The sequence below is a fragment of the Lepidochelys kempii genome, chromosome 2, assembly GCF_965140285.1.
Source record: "Lepidochelys kempii isolate rLepKem1 chromosome 2, rLepKem1.hap1, whole genome shotgun sequence".
Classification (NCBI taxonomy): Eukaryota; Metazoa; Chordata; order Testudines; family Cheloniidae; genus Lepidochelys; species Lepidochelys kempii.
In genome coordinates, this window is record NC_136381.1 from 27,080,878 (window position 1) to 27,102,233 (window position 21,356).

The following is a 21,356-nucleotide window of genomic DNA, read 5'->3' on the forward strand; positions in this document are numbered from 1 at the left end:
CATACCTTAGCCACTATTGTGCTGCAAGTGTTAAGCGTCCCTGTCCTAGGAATTTAACGGTTTGTTTAGAAAACATTCCACTGAACTCAAAACAGTATGTCAAGAGGAAGCTAATCTTTTTATGCATCAATATATTTTTGTCCCAAGCAATTAGACAGTTAAGCTAATTCATATTAGGCAATCACTAATCCTAAATCTCACGTTGGTATTAAGTGAATATGGTTTAGTAAATATTTTTATTTTACTACATAGTAGGTAGAGCTGCCTTTTTGTGAGGGGGAAACCTTTGTATTTCAGTGAGGTAGCCATCATATGTGAGTTGTTCGGGTAGTTTGTGCTAAGGAAAAGAAATCAGGAATTAGTACTTTTCACTTTTCTTAAATACTTTTAAGTACAAATAACTTTAAGTCCCTCATTTGTATTAGATGAGTAAATAGATGCATTACATGTAGTTCAGTTCTATTTTATATCTCATCACTACACTTCTAGTCAAGGGACCACAGTCCCTGTTGTGCTGATTTTTTTTTTAGGTTTTTAAATATAAATATGCAATATAATATTTTTCCTAAAATGTAAACCATCCAAAGAAATATTCAAGTAGAGGAAAACTATTTTTAAATCATCTTTGTGATTGTGTCCTTCCTCCATACTTTGTCTTAGATCCCATTAAGACTGCCCAAGGGTCTCTGTCGCTAAAGGCTTACAGACTGACTCCCAAACTGATGGAAGTTTGCAAAGAGAAAGATTTCTCTCCAGAAGCGTAAGTATTTTAAAAAGAAAAGGAGTACTTGTGGCACCTTAGAGACTAACCAATTTATTTGAGCATGAGCTTTCGTGAGCTACAGCTCACTTCATCAGATGTTTACCGTGGAAACTGCAGCAGGCCACCTGTTGATCACTTTAGATAAGCTATTACCAGCAGGACAGTGGGGTGGGAGGAGGTATTGTTTCATGATTTCTGTGTGTATATAAAGTCTGCTGCAGTTTCCACGGTAAACATCTGATGAAGTGAGCTGTATCTCACGAAAGCTCATGCTCAAATAAATTGGTTAGTCTCTAAGGTGCCACAAGTACTCCTTTTCTTTTTGCGAATACAGACTAACACGGCTGTTCCTCTGAAACCTGTCAGTATTTTAAAAGACGCTCTCTTTATGCATTGATCCTTCTTTTTTTGAGGGGTGGAGGTGGGGGGGTGAAGAGATGGGAGGAGGAGGAGGAGGAGGGTAAAAGGAGATTTTTAACAAAAAATTCTTGTGATATGTCAATTTCTGTGGAAACCAGGTATGTAATGCCAGTGATGCATGTGTACTCAAATGCAATGACTAAGACATGATGATGTTGCTCCAAGCACTCCTACTGTTGGCTTGGGGGAGCAACATTAACATATGTTTTGAAAGGATGTGCTGCATTCTATCACTCCAGCTATGGGGTTGTTAAGTGTTGTGAAGACAGCTGCAACTGGGAACAGAGGCAGAGATACATTGAGGTGATGGCAAAAGGGCAGAAATACACAAGGAGATAGAGAAAGGGAACAGATCAATCTCTTAAGGCCTTGTCTACTTGGGGGAAATTGACGAGCATAGGGATTCTGGAATAACTATTTGCTATAGCTATTCCTTGGGCACTGTCTTCTGGAATAAAATTACTTTTATTTCAGAATATTTGCTGTGCTTCCAAAGCAGACCTGTCAGTCTAGGGTGCCTAGCACAATGAGGCCTATTAGCACTATCACATTATCAATAATAATAAATGATCTCTTGGCCAAAAATAGAGACCTCTAAAAATACAGCTGTTCTTGAGACTGGCTAATCAAATAACAAGTTTTACTATTTTTGTGGCGAGAAAATGTTGTGAATTGTGTTGTTTGATTGATTGGTTACAACAATGTTGCTTGTTTTACCCTGCCATTGAGTAACCACTTATAATGGAAGCAGCTGCTAACATGATATCTTTCCCCCTAATCATCTCAGTGCTCAGCAGCAAAAAATAAACCCACGCAAAGCTTTCATTCAGAAAACCTGAACCATTTCATTGCTCAGTGTCTAAAGATAACATTTCCACTAGTTTGCTGCTTAGTCTAAAAAATGGAAGTGAATGTTTTAGTTTCCAGCCTCAGTACACATAATACATGTGCCCCCAAACTTGTGTATTGTACCTTTATTTGTTGGTCTGATGAAAGGTATCCGTGTCTATTTTTTCTGTTTAAAAATTAAAAAAGTAAGGGGTAATAAATGTAAGGTAAAATGTTGTTATAAAAATAAGAAAATTCTATTCTGTTGTTCTGACTAGAATTTAAATATATTTCATCATCCTCTTTTTAATTGTGTAAATCATTTAAAGTTATATGTTCACTTACTCGAGACTGCAGCTTTCCATAGAAACATTAGTGTGTTTCATTGTAACATAGTGGTTGTGAACTTAGAACTTATTCCAGAGCTGTGTGGTGACTAGTCACTTCCAATTAAGAAAAACTGATGGTAAGGAAAACAGTAAAATATTCTGGTGGGGCAGAGTTAACCTTGCCATTGTAGTCTTTTGCTGGAGGTTTATTCTTGTAAATAACACATTAGCGATTAAAGTATCTGCTTTACTTTTGAGGGCTTTTTCACTTGGGTAGTTTTTACAAGGCTTTATAAATGTAAAGTTTTTCCATGCAAATGCCTCGTACCAAAGAGGCTTGAGTGTTGCTTGGCAGTGGAGGTCTGGAAATCTAGGGCTCTACGGAATCACAAGCTGGCTGTTGCTAGAACAAGAATAGAGACCCCAAGGAGCAAAATTGCAGGTTGTATAAAAACTATTTAAACTTGCTTCACAGATTGAAAAAAGCAAATGTTTCATTTGAGCACATGTTTGAAGAGGTGCCCATTATAATTAAGAATTCGTACCTGATCAATGTTATGCTTTGGGAGCTGGAAAAGAAATCGGCAGTAGCAGATAAACACGAATTGCTCAGTCTGGCTGGAAGGTAAGTACTTGTTAAAATAATGGTCGTACCTTTATTCATGTTCCCAAGCTATACTTTAACGCCATGGTGAAATCCCAGCCTTGTTGCAATCAGTGGGAGTTTTGCCATTGACTTTAATGGAGCCAAGATGTCATCCCTCCTGTCCTGCTTTGAGGGAAGCAAAAACTACATGGTAAAAACAGAGTGTTTAAATTCAGAGAATACATAATTTACATACTCAACGTGTACCCAGTAACCTTAATAGTTAGTGTGTGTTTCTTCACTTTAAAGAAATCATTTTGTAGGTCCAGCTAATGCTCAGCACCTACAAAAATTGCCAAACAGATCTCAAAATAGAACAATATCTTTAGTTCGATTGTTTTTGTCAAATACAATATATGAATGATTTTATTAAAAAAAATCACATCTGTTCTCCTGAGCCAATAATACGCAGTTAAAAATGATCAACCCTCCTAAACAAGAATATAGTACTTGAAAAGAGATTTCAATAATGATTGACTTTACTAAGCCTGGTGTGTTGATGGTATCCATTTTGCTAAAAAGTCACATTAGGTTTGCTGAGAGTTTGAGAGCCCAGAGTCGGGTTGTCTCCTCTTACATGGCATCTCTATTACTGAAAGTTTGCAACCATGGCAGCCCATTCCATATGATCCTCTGCTAATCTCCTTGTGAATGAATAGTCCTTTTCATCCACCCAAGTTACCATATTGTCCATCCATGATCTTTTTCTGCTTCGTCATCTTCTGCCATCAACTGTCCATTACAGTGTCTGTAAACATGCATTGCCTGCTGAACCTCTAATGTGCCCTGCAAATTGAATCTTTCTTTCAGAAGGTCTCTGAGTGTTTACTGAGTTCCCATACTCTCCAACACTTTTTTTTGTTGGTTATACAATCTGTTCATATTTTTTCTGAATTCTTTTATAACCCCATAATTCAAAGAATTGCAGTTTCTTATCTATTTGTTTGAATGTCTGTGTTTCACACCTGTAAGTCGGTTTTTCAGAGTTGGAATTTAGTTTTCAGATTTATGTCCCTTCTCATCAGATGTTTAATCTTCCAGAATATCTTTTGTTCTGCTATTCAGGTGCTTATTTCAATGTCCAGTCTTCTATTTTCTGTAATGATGCTTCCTAAGTAGCAATAATGTCTTTCTCACTATATGACTGTCATTTACTGAAACCTTGCCTGTTTTCCTGTGATCCTTGCAAACCACTGTAGTTTTTGTCTCGTCCACATTCTATTCTAGACCATCTTCTTTGCTGTATTCATATATAATCTCCACCAACTTTTTCAGACCTCCTTCTGAATCATCCAACAGCTTTGTCATCTTCATAGTGAGTGTTAGTCATTCATTTTCCATTTCTCTTAATACCTTCTTGTGTTTTTTTGATTAATTTCATTAGTCACTATAAATGTTGAATAAAGTGTGACCTTATACAACTTCACTTCTCTCTTGATCTCTGTTACGTATTTGTTTTCATCTTCCATTATAATTGCCTTCTGATTCCAGTATAATTGTTTAAAAAGTCTTTAGAGTAACAGCCGTGTTAGTCTGTCTTTGCAAAAAGAAAAGGAGTACTTGTGGCACCTTAGAGACTAACCGATTTATTTGAGCATGAGCTTTCGTGAGCTACAGCTCACTTCATCGGATGCATACCGTGGAAACTGCAGTAGACATTATATACACACAGAGACCATGAAACAATACCCCCTCCCACCCCACTGTCCTGCTGGGTGGGAGGGGTATTGTTTCATGGTCTCTGTGTGTATATAATGTCTACTGCAGTTTCCACGGTATGCATCCGATGAAGTGAGCTGTAGCTCACGAAAGCTCATGCTCAAATAAATCGGTTAGTCTCTAAGGTGCCACAAGTACTCCTTTTCTTTTTTAAAAAGTCTTAAAATTCTGATTTTATTTGGTTTAAAATTTAAAAATGAATGTGTAAGTTCTTATAATAAAGTCTCTATGGCTTTTTAACAGAGTATACAATAGAGTCTAAAAATAATTTTTTTTTATTTTAGTAATTTTTGTTGTAGATTAGAAATGAGAACGATTTCTAGCATTTAGCTATCGTAAATATTATTTTTTGGCAAAATACCCCTGGACAATAGTATAAGAAATGTTGATTATAATTTTATCACAGGTTTCAATTACTGGGCTGATGAAGAAGATGAATTATTTTGTGGTGTAGAAGATGGGATGTGTTGACTATTGTGTGATGGTTTCAATATGTAATCCTTCTTTTTCTGAAGAGACCAGCGTGACAGAATTGCATTCCATCACAATGAGATGCCAGAATTCTCACTCCTTGGTCTAGGCTTACCAGTACCAAATTGGCTCCAAGTTCTTAAAGGTTTCTTTTGACCTATAAGGGCAGTGTGCAAGCCAGACCCACTATTAGTTGTTTAGTTGCCATCTGAGCTGAAGCAGTGCCTCTGGAACCTTCCAGTGAGTTCCCTCTTGACCATGATCAGCAAAGGCCTGTAGGAGCTGTGCTTCTGCCTGTCATGGCACTCATTTTTCCAATTTCATTCAAGGTTGCCCTGACACAGGCCATCCTCTCACTCTCTGGTGGGAGTAATTGGCACTCTCAGCACATTTGGAATGGAGGGATTTTTTGAGAGATACTTTCAGTCCAGGGTAGATGCCATTGCCTAGATAATTTGCGGGAGGGTCAAGCTGAAGGTAAAGGGGATGAAGAGTTGTTTGGATTTGGAGGAGCTGGAAAACTACTTTTCAGATAAGATACGTTCACTGCAGCGGAACGAGATTATGACTTCTCATGGGAGGATCTAACATTTCTCCAGAAACTGTCCACGCAGCAGGTTTTGTGTTGAAACATGTCCAGGAATCTACAGGTTGCATGATAGATACCTGAGCCAAGTAACCTCATCCAATAAGGTTGCCGTTCCTTTGCAACTTGGTCTTTCCTCGTAAAACCTTTCCTCGCAAAACCTTTCCTCGCATATTTGTATTCTGGAGGAGTGTGGTTCTGAAAACATTAAGGATCTTAAGAGGCATTTTCCAAAGGTGACCCAAATTGTAACAGACAATCAGGCCACCATATTTGGTATAAACACACAGGGAAGTGCTAGGCATTACCTCCAATGTCAGGATGCCTTGCAGCTGTAGGGGTTGGGGGTGTGTCCCACAATATGCTTCTGGTTTCCGTGTACTTAGTAGGGTAAAAACACAGTTGGACACACAATCAGTCTGTGACTGATATTCACAAATAGTGTCTATTAGGTAAGTGGTGGATCAGATCTTCCTTACAGAATCACAGAAATATAGGACTGGAAGAGACCTCAGTAGGTCATCTAGTCCAATCCCCTGCCCTGAGATAGTCCTAAGTATTATCTAGACCTTTCCTGGCAGGTGTTTGTCCAACCTGTTCTTAAAAACCCCCAATGATGGAGAGTCCAGAACCTCCCTATGTAATTTGTTCCAGTCCATAACTACCCTGACAGTTAGGAAGTTTTTCCTAATGTCCAACCTAAATCTCCCTTGCTGCAATTACTTCCCATTACTTCTTGTCCTGTCCTCAATGGTTCAGGAGAACAATTTATCACTCTCCTCTTTATAACCACCTTTTACATAGTTGAAGACTGTTTGTTTATCATGTCCCCCCTCAGTAATGGGCAGCAGGTGAACCCCTGTTTTGGGGAGGCTAGCCTGCCAGCCCCACCCCTTTTGCCTGAGGCCCCACGTGCCGGAGCCCCGACCCACCCCCTTTAACAGGAGGAGCCCTGAAGGCCTTCTCTCCACCCCCACACCCTGACCAGAGGAGCCCTGGCCTGCCCACCGGAGTCGCACTGGGCCAAGCTGGTGGCCTGGCCCCAGCACTGGGCCGAAACCCCACCCCCCTTCACATGAGTGGGCCAAGCCACCGGCCTCTCTGAGCAACGGGTTGCTGGTCCAGGCTGAGCCAAGAATCCGGCCGAACCGCTGGTCACTCAAGCACCAACACTGGGCTGAGCCGCCAGCCTGGCCCCAGTGCTGGGCTGGCCCCCCCACCCCTGTAGGCCTCCCTGGCTGAGCCGGGCCAGCGCCAGGCTGAGCCACTGGCCCCTGAAATCCTCTCTCCTCTGCTGCCCTGGCCAAGCTGGGCAGGCTCCAGTGCCGGGCCAAGCCACCAGTCCCTCGTACCCCTGAAGGCCTCAGTGGCCGAGTCACCCTCGAGGCTTTTAGAGGCTTTTGCTGTTACCTGCCGAATATTTTTGTCATCTGTAATGACTTTAGTTTGAGGCAGAAAACACATGACAATGGCAGGCAGGCATTTGGCATGATTGTGTCTCACTGTGTGCCTGTTAGGATTACTTACTGGCTCGCTGTAACTCCTGTTCCTGACAAATGCAAAACACATTGACATCCTTTATAAAAAATATATATATATCTTCTTCTAATTTTATATGTATATCTAAAAGCCATCCCTGTTCACGTTGCTGCCGTTATGGTATTAACCTTAAAGTTGCTGCCTGTTACAGCTTTACTCACTTTTTGAGGGATCCCTCAAGCTTGCTTACTCTTCTGGATTGATGATCTTGGTAGTTGGCATCTTCAGATCAGGAAAACTTGCTTACTTGTCATTCTGCTTCTTTGGAGACCTTATTTCATCAGGATTATGTCTTGCTCATCCACCCACTGTCTCTGAGTTCGGAGGTATATCTTTTTGAGGTGGTTTTGACTTCACATCTTGATACCGCCTTTACTTTTGAGGCACATATTGACTGGATTATTTCTTGAAAGCTTTGCCTGGCGTGAAATATGAACCGGCTAGAACATTATAGGAGCAGCAGTTAAGCTCAGGATGGCACACAACAGCAAGTAGGGAGATTTGGCTCGCACTCTGTCAGTCTCCTGATATCCTAAGAGCCAAAATGCCTTAAAGAGTGTAGAGAGACAAGGTGGGTGAGGTAATATCTTTTATTGGACCAACTTCTGTTGGTGAGAGACACAAGCATGGGGAGTTCTTCCAGGCTTGTGATAGAGGGCTGAGACTTGGGGTTAAAATCCTGTCAGTGGTATTTCACATCTTGAGAGAAATAATTACAAGCAGTTTTCCCTTTCTTCTTACCATCTCTTGTACAGTCACTTGATGACCAAGTATAAATTCAAAAAGCCATTTTGAGGTCTAAACTCACAGTGGATCATTTTTTTTCAGTTTGTCTTAAACTAATTTTTTCATAATGCGCTGAATACTTACTGTAGTAACATCTACTTGGCAGACATAGTTTTCAAGTATCAGTCTCAATATTTTTGTATAAATGACATGAGTTACTTGGTTCTCAAAAACAATATTAGCCTTTCCATGTAGTATTTCTCATTAATAGATCTCAGTGTGCTGTATAGATCAAGGTAATTATGACAATCCCCATTTTACAGATGGGGAAACTAAGGCAGAGAGTGTGTAAGTTTGTTGTTGAGAGGCACAGAACTGAGAATATACAACTCAAGTCTCCTGACTCCTAGTCCTATGCCCTTTTTAAAGCCTGTTCCCACATCGGCATGTAAAAGTGCTCTCTCAGCACCTCCAACTCCTAAATCAAAGTAACAGGGTTTTCTATCACCATCTTGGTCACACAGAGCTATCCCACCACAGGAAGAGGGGCACGTTGTGGCAGAAGGGGACATAGTTTCTTACGGGGAGAAGGAGGAAGAGTGGCTGCAGAGAGGCTGGTTGGCCCTTCCCAAACAGTGCAGCTGCCACACAATTTTTCTTATACACACTCTTGCTACTTTGTCCCTGATCTTTATTTGAAGGGGAAAAAATGAATTGGGCAATCCATTCAGTGAGATATCATCTTATATGTAGACCTGAATGCAATGTATTGTTATAGCTCCTATGGAAGGGAATAGCATCTTCTAAATAAGTGTCTTTATTACTAAATTTTCTCTGCAGAGATTGAAACTCTGCAGAAGCCTAAATTTTTATGCAAAAGTGAGCCTCTTCCACAGATGTCTTTCCTTAGATGATATGTCTCCTTTGCCTGGCATTTGGACCTGACAAATAAGTTTTAGGTGTTTAATAAACTCCCCTTTACCTGTATGGATTTACTGCACCATACCAGCTGAGTGACATGGGGCCATACATTCTTTTGTTGTAGAGGGTGACTAAAACAATTTCACTAATTTTGTTTTACCAAGTATTATGTTCGTATTTTATTAAATATGGATTCCTGTCAGGCTTTGTACAACAAGCTTTTATTTCATTTGTTTCATACACACACATCTATGAAGCAGGTCTGTGTCCATTTACACTCTCCGAAATAGTTTCTGTTGGCCCTTTATTTTTTTAAAGGCGGTAGGAGCAAGAATTGGCATAAGATGTGTGAGAGAACTGGAAAAGTTGGTCCTGTAGTTGGAGCATACTTATCACTTCATGTCTCCGTTCACATCTGTTTAAGTTATCGGTTTTCAGCTTTTAGTTTCCCCGGCAGTGAAAGCAAACACCATATTACTACAACTTCTAACAATAACTCCCTGTTTCAGTATTCTGCTAAACTGAACTGGCCCCAGAGAGATTCACATAAAATCATTCTCTGTAACTAGCTATATTTCATGTGGACACTATCTGTAAAATAATTATGTATTTGTGATACCCACATGCCCTACAAGGCCATTAGTGTGCATGTACACATAGGCACTTGCTTCTGATAATACCCAGTGCAAACACTCTGGGTAATATAAACTCTGTAAAAAACGGAAAATACACACACCCATGGTCATGGCAGTATTCCACAGTTCTAATATCATACAGTTAAAATGCTAAAAAAACAAGCCCCAAAACAAAAAACAAAGCAGGAAGTTCAAAAATAATTATAGGGACACCTTTCTTGCTGCTGTGTAGTTGAAGCTTTTATTCCCTCTTCCCCCTCCTCCCCCTCCCCCCAAGAGGTTTTAAAACTTGAGTAGAAAATAAATAGTGGGGTAAAACTAATGATGAGGTTCTCAGCTGAATGAACAGGAGACTCTGCTTAGAGTGAATTGTCAAATAGCAGGTCCAATACTTAAAGACAATGATGAGCTCCCTTAGCTACTTTCTCAGCATATACCATGCTGTGCTTGGTGCACAAGCTGCTTTAAGCTGTAACTCTATTTCCTAGCTTTTGCAGGAGCAATTTTCACTTTTGAAGGCTACGTTTGTATGTGGGGAGGGGTGCGGGGTTAAACTATATACTATTCCCTTAGATTTATGCCACTATCGTATCTGCTAGTTGTTTCCAGTTGGAATACAGCACATAAAGAACCTTTAGACAGGTGAAGGGTATGGAGAGAATGCATTGTAAAAGATGGAGGGAAATAATCATATGGACAGTCTAGAGGAGTAGTGGTTATATGATTCTAATGTATAAGTACACAAAACAGGGTGGCTAACTAAAAACTGCTGGTAATGTGTTTCAGTAGAGAAAAGAAGAACTGAGTCTGTGTGACTAACTGGCCTGAAGCCAAGTATGGATGAGCGCTGCTCACTCTGAAGCCAAAAGAAAAGGAGTACTTGTGGCACCTTAGAGACTAACCAATTTATCTGAGCATAAGCTTTTGTGAGCTACAGCTCACTTCATCGGATGCATACTGTGGAAACTGCAGAAGACATTATATACACAGAGAGCATGAAACAATACCTCCTCCCACCCCACTCTCCTGCTGGTAATAGCCCATCCAAAGTGACCACTCTCTTTACAATGTGTATGATAATCACGTTGGGCCATTTCCAGCACAAATCCAGGTTTTCTCACCCCCCCCCTTTTTTTTTTTCCAAAAACCACACACACAAACTCACTCTCCTGCTGGTAATAGCTTATCCAAAGTGACCACTCTCCCTACAATGTGCATGATAATCACGGTGGGCCATTTCCAGCACAAATCCAGGTTTTCCCACCCCCCCACCCCCATACACACAAAAACTCACTCTCCTGCTGGTAATAGCTCATCCAAACTGACCGCTCTCCTTACAATGTGTATGATAATCAAGGTGGGCCATTTCCAGCATAAATCCAAGTTTAACCAGAACGTCTGAAGGGGGGAGGGGGGGGTAGGAAAAAACAAGGGGAAATAGGCTACCTTGCATAATGACTTAGCCTCTCCCAGTCTCTATTTAAGCCTAAATTAATAGTATCCAATTTGCAAATGAATTCCAATTCAGCAGTTTCTCGCTGGAGTCTGGATTTGAAGTTTTTTTGTTGTAAGATAGCGACCTTCATGTCTGTGATTGCGTGACCAGAGAGATTGAAGTGTTCTCCGACTGGTTTATGAATGTTATAATTCTTGACATCTGATTTGTGTCCATTTATTCTTTTGCGTAGAGACTGTCCAGTTTGACCAATGTACATGGCAGAGGGGCATTGCTGGCACATGATGGCATATATCACATTGGTGGATGTGCAGGTGAACGAGCCTCTGATAGTGTGGCTGATGTGATTAGGCCCTGTGATGGTGTCCCCTGAATAGATATGTGGGCACAGTTGGCAACGGGCTTTGTTGCAAGGATAGGTTCCTGGGTTAGTGGTTCTGTTGTCTGATATGTGGTTGCTGGTGAGCATTTGCTTCAGGTTGGGGGGCTGTCTGTAGGCAAGGACTGGCCTGTCTCCCAAGATTTGTGAGAGTGTTGGGTCATCCTTTAAGATAGGTTGTAGATCCTTAATAATGCGTTGGAGTGGTTTTAGTTGGGGGCTGAAGGTGACTGCTAGTGGCCTTTGTTAGGCCTGTCCTGTAGTAGGTGACTTCTGGGAACTCTTCTGGCTCTATCAATCTGTTTTCTTCACTTCCGCAGGTGGGTGGTGGTGGTGTTGTTGTAAGAATGCTTGATAGAGATCTTGTAGGTGTTTGTCTCTGTCTGAGGGGTTGGAGCAAATGCGGTAGTATCGCAGAGCTTGGCTGTAGACGATGGATCGTGTGGTGTGGTCAGGGTGAAAGCTGGAGGCATGTAGGTAGGAATAGCGGTCAGTAGGTTTCCGGTATAGGGTGGTGTTTATGTGACCATTTGGGGACAATGTATACCTTCAGATCAGCGGCACTGCTATGGGTACCCGCATGGCCCCACAGTATGCCAACATTTTTATGGCTGATTTAGAACAACGCTTCCTCAGCTCTCGTCCCCTAACGCCCCTACTCTACTTGCGCTATATTGATGACATCTTTATCATCTGGACCCATGGAAAAGAAGCCCTTGAGGAATTCCACCATGATTTCAATAATTTCCATCCCACCATCCACCTCAGCCTGGTCCAGTCCACACAAGAGATCCACTTCCTGGACACTACAGTGCTAATAAACAATGGTCACATAAACATAATTAATTTAGGCTTAAATAGAGACTGGGAGTGACTAAGTCATTTTGCAAGGTAGCCTATTTCCCCTTGTTTTTTCCTCCGCCCCCCCTTCCCCCCTTCAGACGTTCTGGTTAAACTTGGATTTATGCGGAAATGGCCCACCTTGATTATCATACACATTGTAAGGAGAGTGGTCAGTTTGGATGAGCTATTACCAGCAGGAGAGTGAGTTTGTGTGTGTGTGGCGGGGTGGGGTGGGGTGGTGAGAAAACCTGGATTTGTGCTGGAAATGGCCCACCTTGATTATCATGCACATTGTAGGGAGAGTGGTCACTTTGGATGAGCTATTACCAGCAGGAGAGTGAGTTTGTGTGTGTGTGGTGGGGTGGGGTGGTGAGAAAACCTGGATTTGTGCTGGAAATGGCCCACCTTGATTATCATGCACATTGTAGGGAGAGTGGTCACTTTGGATGAGCTATTACCAGCAGGAGAGTGAGTTTGTGTGTGTATGGGGGTGGGGGGGTGGGAAAACCTGGATTTGTGCTGGAAATGGCCCATCGTGATTATCATGCACATTATAGGGAGAGTGGTCACTTTGGATAAGCTATTACCAGCAGGAGAGTGAGTTTGTGTGTGTTTTTTTTGGGGGGGGGGTGAGAAAACCTGGATTTGTGCTGGAAATGGCCCACCTTGATTATCATACACATTGTAAAGAGAGTGGTCACTTTGGATGGGCTATTACCAGCAGGAGAGTGAGTTTGTGCCTGGGGGCGTGGAGGGTGAGAAAACCTGGATTTGTGCTGGAAATGGCCCAACTTGATTATCATACACATTGTAAGGAGAGTGATTACCTTAGATAAGCTATTACCAGCAGGAGAGTGGGGTGGGAAGAGGTATTGTTTCATGGTCTCTGTGTATATAATGTCTTCTGCAGTTTCCACAGTATGCATCTGATGAAGTGAGCTGTAGCTCACAAAAGCTTATGCTCAGATAAATTGGTTAGTCTCTAAGGTGCCACAAGTACTCCTTTTCTTTTTGCGAATACAGACTAACACGGCTGTTACTCTGAACTCTGAAGCCAGCAAGCCCTGCTTCCAATCAGTCAAAGAGGTAAAATACAGAGCAACAATATCGCTTCCCCCACACTCCTATTTGGTATGAATTCTGTTACCATAAATACTATACTGGTATAGTATTGTGAAAAAAGTTAATTTGCTCAAGAACATAAGTATAACTATACTGGTCCATCTAGCTAGTATCTTGTCTCCAACAATGGCCAGTGCCAGAGCTTCACAGGGAGTACACAGAACACAGCAGTTTTGGAGAGATCTACCCTAGTCTTCCCCTCCTGGCTTCTGGCAGTCAGAGGTTCAGGGACACCCAGAGCATGGGGTTGCATCGCTGACCATCTTGGCTAATAGCCATTGATGGACCTATCCTCCATGAACTTATCTAGTCCTTTGAATCCAGGTATATGTTTGGCCATCACAACATCCCATGGCAATGAGTTCTATAAGTTAACTTTGTGTTGTGTGAAAAAGTGCTTCCTCTTGTTGGTATTAAACCTGCTGCCTATTAATTTAATCCGGTGACCTCTGTTTTTTGTATTGTGGGGAAAATTAAATATCACTTCTGTATTCACTTTTTCCACAACATTCATGATTTTAAAGACATCTGTCATATCGCCCTTTTCCTCATCTGAACAGCCTTAATATTTTTAGTATCTCCTCATATGGAAGCCGTTGCATACCCTTGATCACCTTCATTGCCCTTTTCTGAACCTTTCCAATTCTGCTTTTTGAGATGGGGTGAACAGAAATGGACACGATATTAAATACATGGTGTGGATGCACCATGTATTTACACAGTGGTATTATATTTTCTACATTTTTTTATCCCTTTCCTAATAGTTCCTAACATTCTATTAACCTTGTTGACCACTGCTGTACATTGAGTTGAACTTTTCAGAGAACTGTCCACAATGACTCCTCAGTCTTTCTTGAATAGTAACACCTAATTGAGAACTACGCATAATATATGTGTAATTGAGCTTATTTTTTCCAATGTGCATTACTTTGACCTGTCAAGGTTGAATTTCATCTGTCACTTTGTTGCCCAGTGACCCAGTTTTGTGAGATCTTCCTGTAAATCTTTGTAGTCTGCTTTGGACTTAACTATCTTGAAATTATCCAGATCATTTGAGTATGTTGAACAGCACAGGTCCAAGTACATATCCTTGGGGGATCCTGCTGTTTACCTCTCTCCATTGTGAAAAACTGACCACTTATGCTTTGGTTTTTCTGTCTTTTTAGCTAGTTACTGATCCATGAGAGAATCTTCCCTGTTATCCCATGACTACTTAGTTTCCTTAAGAGTTGGTGAGAGACCTGTGTCTAGGCTTTCTGGAAATCCAAGTACTCTGTCAACTGGGTCATGCTTATCCACATGCTTGTTGACACCTTCAAAGAATTCTAATACATGGGTGAGGCATGATTTCCCTTTACAAAAGCCATGTTGACTCTTCCCCCAATATGTTATATTCATCTATGCGTCTGATCATTCTGTTCTTTACCATAGTTTCTACCAGTTTGCCCAGCAATGAAGTTAGGCATACTGTCCTGTAATTGCCAGGATCACCTCTGGAGCCCTTTTTAAAAACTATTGTTACATGAGCTGCCTTCCAGTTATCTGGTACAGAGTTTTGTTTCAGCAATAGGTTTCAAATTACAGTTCTGCAATTTCATATTTGAGTTCCTTCTGAGCTCTTGGGTGAAAACCATCTTGTCCTGTAAAATACTGAACATAAATTGCTAAAAAAAAAAAAAAAAAGTGGTAATAAAAATTGTTAAACAGACTGCATTTGTCTGGACAAGCTTGCTGATCATACAACGTAAATTGGACCCACCCAGCCTTGCTGCTTCTATATGGCCTGCAGGATGGGAATGTTGAATTGGCCTGACTGGAAGCAACTCCGTCTGTCAATGACTAAAGGGCAAGTGATGTCTTCAAAACTTCCAAGTGTGGCGTGGTAGCCTAGTTAATTTTATGAAGCCTTGAAGAATATTTAACTGATCCATCAAGAGACCCAAGAAGATTGCATAGGGCTAACAGTGACTTTAAACTAAACATTTGGAACATAGCCCTTGTATTGAAACTGTTTAGGGGTGCACATCACAAATCTGTCACTCTGTTTTTGGATACATTTGGCCTGGATTGCAGGTGATTGAGGTTAGGAAGTGGCTTTACGGAGCTAAGTGAGGGAGTCTTCCCACATCTTCTTTCTGGTTGCACACTCTACCTGACTGAAACCACTACTACCCCTGAAGCTCCCTGTTAGCTGCTAAGTATAGATGTACAGAAAGCTATGACCATGGATGCTTAGATATTATGATGATGGAAGCCAAATAAATACCTAGATAGATACGTGGTAATACTGGGCCTGGACTTTCACTAGCAGTAACTTCCTCTCTCCAGTTTTCTTTTTTTAAAGAAAAACATTGAAATACATTGGGTGGTAAGTGGCAGACATTCTAGTAGAATTGTCCTTAAACAATAAATGGTTTTCAATAATTGCGTACCATGTTACTTTGAAGTTATAGAAGGAAACTAACTAGCTGTACTATTGGGCAAGAACAGTGGTCAAGTGACTTTTGTAATGCATTTGAATTTCAAAATATTTTTATGGTTTACCAGTAAGAAATTATGCTTGTATTTCAGTAATCACTTGGGAAAGAGCCTGCAATTACTGATGGACAGAGTGGATGAAATGAGCCAGGATATAGTTAAATACAACACTTACCTGAGGAACACAAGCAAGCAGCAGCAGCAGAAACACCAGGTTGGTAGCTGAGAGAAGCTGAATCAAAGCTTTTTTCCCCACAAAATGAGGGTGAAGCATCGTATAAGGCTACATTTAATACCATTCAAACTACAGATTAGAAGCTCACTGCATGTCAGCTGCTACATATAGAGGTTTGTTCAGAAAGCTAACTTTCTGTGCATTATTTGAAACGCTTTGCCACAAACATCTGCCTACTTAGAACAGAGAGATGGTAACATCAGATGACAAACTCTGTTTTCACTTTGTATTGCCAAGGTTATGTGAATAATGCAAAGAAGCATTTATTTGGAAAATCCAAGTGAAGTAGGTTCCAGGGTGTTGCACCTCATTTCTTTACTGACTTTAATTGCTTTAGTAGTGGATCACTGCAGTGTAGTTAGCAGTCTGTACTTCATTTATAAAACGGAGCAATTGTGATTAAGAGAAAGCAATTTTGATAAGAAACAAGAACCCAGCTGCTGAGAAGTGGATGGTGCAATGTAATGTAACTCCCTCACATGCAGATATATGAATGTTTAACCTTTTCTTTATTACTGTGGCCTGAAGACCACATTTGTCATTGCTGCTGAAAAATTGTTGATTGACAACATTTCGTACCTGATAGCATACTGAAATGCATTCAGCTACCTCTGCGCTGATGTATCAAACTGATGATTAAGATATCATGTGTGACTTTTGGCCTTCATATTTAAATACATTTGCTATGAGTTTAAGTGAGCAAGATGCAGATTAAAGTTTATGCCTTTACTATCTGCATATATCTAGCTAATCCCAACATTCATTTTTATATGTATGGTACCACACAAAATATGTTAAATGGCTTCTAAAATATTTATATCTCTTTAAACATAAATGTAACATTTTGTAAAAACATAAATATTCAGCTAATGGCTGAAAAGTGGTCTTGCTTCACTTAATTTAAAAATATTGTAAAAATAGAATTGAAAAGGGAAGAACTATAAGAACAAACTGTAAACACCTTCTTTGATAAACCAGTCAAATTACTTTAATTCTTCCTTCTAGTGGCCCATACAGTAATGACTTCTAAGTGGCAACATACCCAAGCACTTGTAATGCATAAAAGAACTAATAAAGCTTGAGATGTACTGATGGACAATAACTTGTTTTAACCAACTCTGTATCATTAATTTGTGGTTTTCACTCTTCAGCTGAAGAGAATGTTATTAAGGGGTCTTTTTCCTCCTGCCATACAGCAACAACATTGTGTTGATGTAGGACTTAGGAATTTCTAAATTTGTATGTATTTATTTTTATCTGCTGCAAAATTACTTAAGGTAATTGGCTTCTTGTACACACTTAAATTCTAGCCACTCATTTGACTGTTTGAGAAAATTGGGTCTTTTGCACCCTGCTGATCTTTCTATCAAATATACTGCTGACTTAGCTTCAGTAAAAATGGATTTTAACCTCCTTCCAATACAGAATGTTACAGTACATCTTTCTGCTTACAAAAGTCCCAACTCAAAAGTAAAGTTAAACATATTTTTTAATAAAACCCCTATTTATATATAGAGGCATTCTGAGTGTAGTTAATTTTGGTTTGTACTTTTGGGGGATTGGGTAGGTTTTATTAAATAAAATCCACATATGGGTGAAGTAACTCCTTTAATTCCTTTTTTGGCTTCACTTGAGAAGCTTCCCTTTAGTCAGCTATACTTGTGTTAAGAATCCTACCACAATCTTTGTTTGTTGCATTGTTTCCAGTACCAGCAGAGACGTCAGCAAGAAAACTTACAGCGACAGAGTCGAGGAGAGCCTCCGCTTCCTGAAGAGGACATGAGCAAACTGTTCAAACCTCCACAACCCCCTGCCAGAATGGATTCACTGCTTATTGCAGGTAATGGTTCTGGAGATCTTTCTCACTTCATAGCCACAGGAAAATACAGTTGTTACCCTTTAATATCCTGAAAAATATCCTCTCTCAGATCTTGGGAGACAGACCAGTCCTCGCTTATAGAGAGCCCGCCAACCGAAAGCAAATACTTACTAGCAACCACACAACAAAAACACTAACCCAGGAACCTATCCTTTGCAACAAAGCCCAGTGCCAACTCTGTCCACATATCCATTCAGGGGACACCATCATAGGGCCTAATCACATCAGCCACAATATCAGAGGCTCGTTCACCTGCACATCTACCAATGTGATATGTGCCAGCAATGCCCCTCTGCTTTGTACATTGGCCAAACCGGACAGTCTCTACGCAAAGAATAAATGGACACAAATCTGACATGAGGAATCATAACATTCAAAAACTGGTAGGAGAACACTTCAACCTCTCTGGCCACTCAGTAAAAGATCTAAGGGTGGCAATTTTGCAACAGAAAAGTTTCAAAAACAGACTCCAATGAGAAACTGCTGAGTTTGAATTAATATGCAAACTAGATACCATTAACTTGGGTTTGAATAGAGATTGGGTGGTGGCTGAGTCATTACGCATATTTAATCTATTTCCTTAAGTTAAGTATCCTCACGCCTTCTTGTCAACTGTCTAAGTGGGCCATCTTGATTATCACTACAAAAGTTTTTTTCTCCTGCTGATACTAGATAATATATATATATCTTACTATATGTTCCATTCTGTGCATCCAATGAAGTGGGCTGTAGCTCACGAAAGCTTATGCTCTAATAAATTGGTTAGTCTCTAAGGTGCCACAAGTCCTCCTGTTCTTTTTGCGGATACAGACTAACACGACTGCTACTCGGAAACCTTTAATATCCTGCTTTTACTTTACATATGATGTCATGTGATATCTCCATGTTTGCTCTGTTTCCCTTTGCTTAGTCTCTCTAGGGAAATACCTAAGGAATATAACAAATGCTGATGAAAAATTGTGTAGCCTAAGTTTAAAGGTAACCACAGTATTAAACTGAAATAGAGATCTAAAGCTAGTTTGTAGGGGAGAGCTTTAAATTTTTGTGGATGTGGGGATCGTGCAGTTTCATCTCCTCTTCAGATCTAGTTCTCTCACGGCTGGGAGAATTAAATCTGGCCAGTGGAGCTCTAGGTGAAGAACAGTTTCATTTTCTCTCCCAGTGAAAGAAGTGGTGAGTGGAAACAGAGCATGGGCTTCTCCTACATGTTCAGCCTCTCCTCTTGTGCAGCCACTGATTGCCGCACCTGACTCCAGCTCGTCTCCCGTTTCCTGTCCTTGGTAGGACGTACAAGACAGATACCAGAGATGCAGCCAGGAGCAGAAACATAGAACCCAAGGCCCCCCCCTCCCCCCGGTGCCCCAACCCCCAAAGAATCCTAGGATGGGAGACGTGACAAGAAAGAGAATTGCTTAATATTAGGATGAGGATTATATTTGAGTTTCTTCTGCTTGTTGAGCCAGTTGACTGTTGCCACTAATTGGATAACATTCACTTGAAAGGCACTCAGATATATTAGCTCCCTAATATTTTGAATTCTCATGCCATTTGAAGTAATTTGGAAGATTTTTACACACACCATATACAGAGAGCGAGAGAGAGAATTAAAATAAAGCCCTGTGTAGTCTGGTGCAGTGGAAGGAATGAGCAACTAACCAATCACACAAATACAAAATTAAAAGAATTGGCCTTAGCCTTGTTGCTTGAAACAATTCAAATGAGGGAAAAAACAAGCTTTGGTGAGTCACTTTTATAGTATAGCTTTAAAACAATAAGTGTCCTGGTTTATTAATCCTTCTGAGGTCTCAGAATTCTGAGTGTTGTTTTGGTACAATTTGTCTTGGATAATGAATCTTAGCAGCACAATGCTACTTGAAAAATCCATGCTAACGTTTTATGCAATGTGATAGAGAAAGTGAGTGTGCTTGCTTTTATGATGGTGGGTTATGGCTCAGTCTTCTACGAGAAGGGAAAGTGAAAACAATTATACTCCAAAGCAAAAATAGCCTTCAGCCAAAACACTTTCTCCATTTGTTCTCTTTAGCATAGTTGGGGAAGAACTGAAAGCATCCACTTCTTCAATTCATATGGAGTTAAGTTTGGAGATAAAGAATAAAACGTAACTGTTTTGCGTCTGAGTCATTTAAAAACTTCTAAATAGAGCATTAAATTGAAAGTTTATTGGTCTGCTAAACAGTCTTAATTTTGATTAAACTGGCTTTGGTTTGCTATTCCTGACAAACGGGATAAATAACTTGTAGAAGCACTTGTATAAAAATGGTTTTATGGAGATGTTTGATCTGTATAGCACTGACAAGTCTTCGTAGCCTAAGGATTTTTGAAATTGCTAATCAAGTGAAATATTTGGTGAAAACGTGGCCAATTAAACGTCAGATGGGAAAGTTTTCAAACTAATAGTGGAATACGTATGATGATTCTTTTTTAACTGGGACAGCGAATGAGTAAGAATTAAACTGAAGTTTAGCCTTGCGGTGTTTTTGGGGCTTCTAAATTCAAACAGTTAATTGATGTGGTTAAGCATCCCACACAGCACCATGAATTGTTTATCCTTTATATCGTTCAGCTGCCTTTTCAGAAGTTGCATGTGATGCAACTTTTTTGGAATTAAAATTGGATTCTGCTTACAGAAGTGATGATTCATTTTAATGCATACTAACTTATCCATTCTGCTTATTTATTTCCTGTTCTTTCAAACTCTATTTGCGTATTTAAAGACTCCTTCAAATCTCTAAGCATAGGAGCAGTCAAATTGTGCAGGATGCTGTTCTACCTTCTAGAAATGGTATGTTTTAATAACAAATGCTGTTTAAATTTTAAATTATAATCAGAGTTTTTTGTTTTTTCCTGTTGACAGGTCAAATTAATAACTATTGCCAGAATATCAAGGAGTTTACTGCACAGAACCTGGGCAAACTCTTCATGGCGCAGGCTCTTCAAGAGTACAATAACTAAAGAGAAAAATCTGGTATTTGATATAATCTCCATCAAAAGGAGATGGCCTGACTCTCAGTTTATACTTCTGACAACACTTTTAAAACCATTGTTTGTGTATTGGAAAAATATTTTGTGAAACCAAGGCACACCGGTTTGCCTAGAATTCTCGTCTAAAGAAAAATAAAAGCAAATTTTAACACTTTTGTTTGGCATTTCCTTATTTGTTGGCCAGATTAGACTGGAATTTTCCATGGTGTTCCCTCAAGGTTTGCTTAACACTCAGTGTTAATTAACTCATGTTGCATGTCCTACTACATTCATTTGTACCAAACAATAATACATGTATTTAACTTGGAAACTAGGAATAAAAAATACCTCCTATGAGCAACATGGCTGAGTTAACTTTGCAAGAGAAATCTTAGCCTT

At 40.1% G+C, this 21,356-nt stretch overlaps 1 protein-coding gene across 2 annotated transcripts in view; it reads left to right on the forward strand.

The window, feature by feature from the left end:
- Nucleotides 1-21,129, forward strand: part of EIF3H (eukaryotic translation initiation factor 3 subunit H) — a 120,354-nt gene extending 99,225 nt beyond the window's left edge. The window contains exons 4-8 of one of the 2 annotated variants that reach the window (XM_073330286.2): nucleotides 661-760; nucleotides 2,816-2,965; nucleotides 15,955-16,075; nucleotides 17,804-17,936; nucleotides 20,851-21,129. In XM_073330286.2, the coding sequence (XP_073186387.1) occupies nucleotides 661-760; nucleotides 2,816-2,965; nucleotides 15,955-16,075; nucleotides 17,804-17,936; nucleotides 20,851-20,948 (602 nt within the window). In that variant the 3' untranslated portion in view covers nucleotides 20,949-21,129. The remainder of the gene's footprint in view (nucleotides 1-660; nucleotides 761-2,815; nucleotides 2,966-15,954; nucleotides 16,076-17,803; nucleotides 17,937-20,850) is intronic. The other variant, XM_073330287.1, reaches the window with a different exon arrangement.
- The last annotated feature ends 227 nt before the right edge of the window (nucleotides 21,130-21,356 follow it).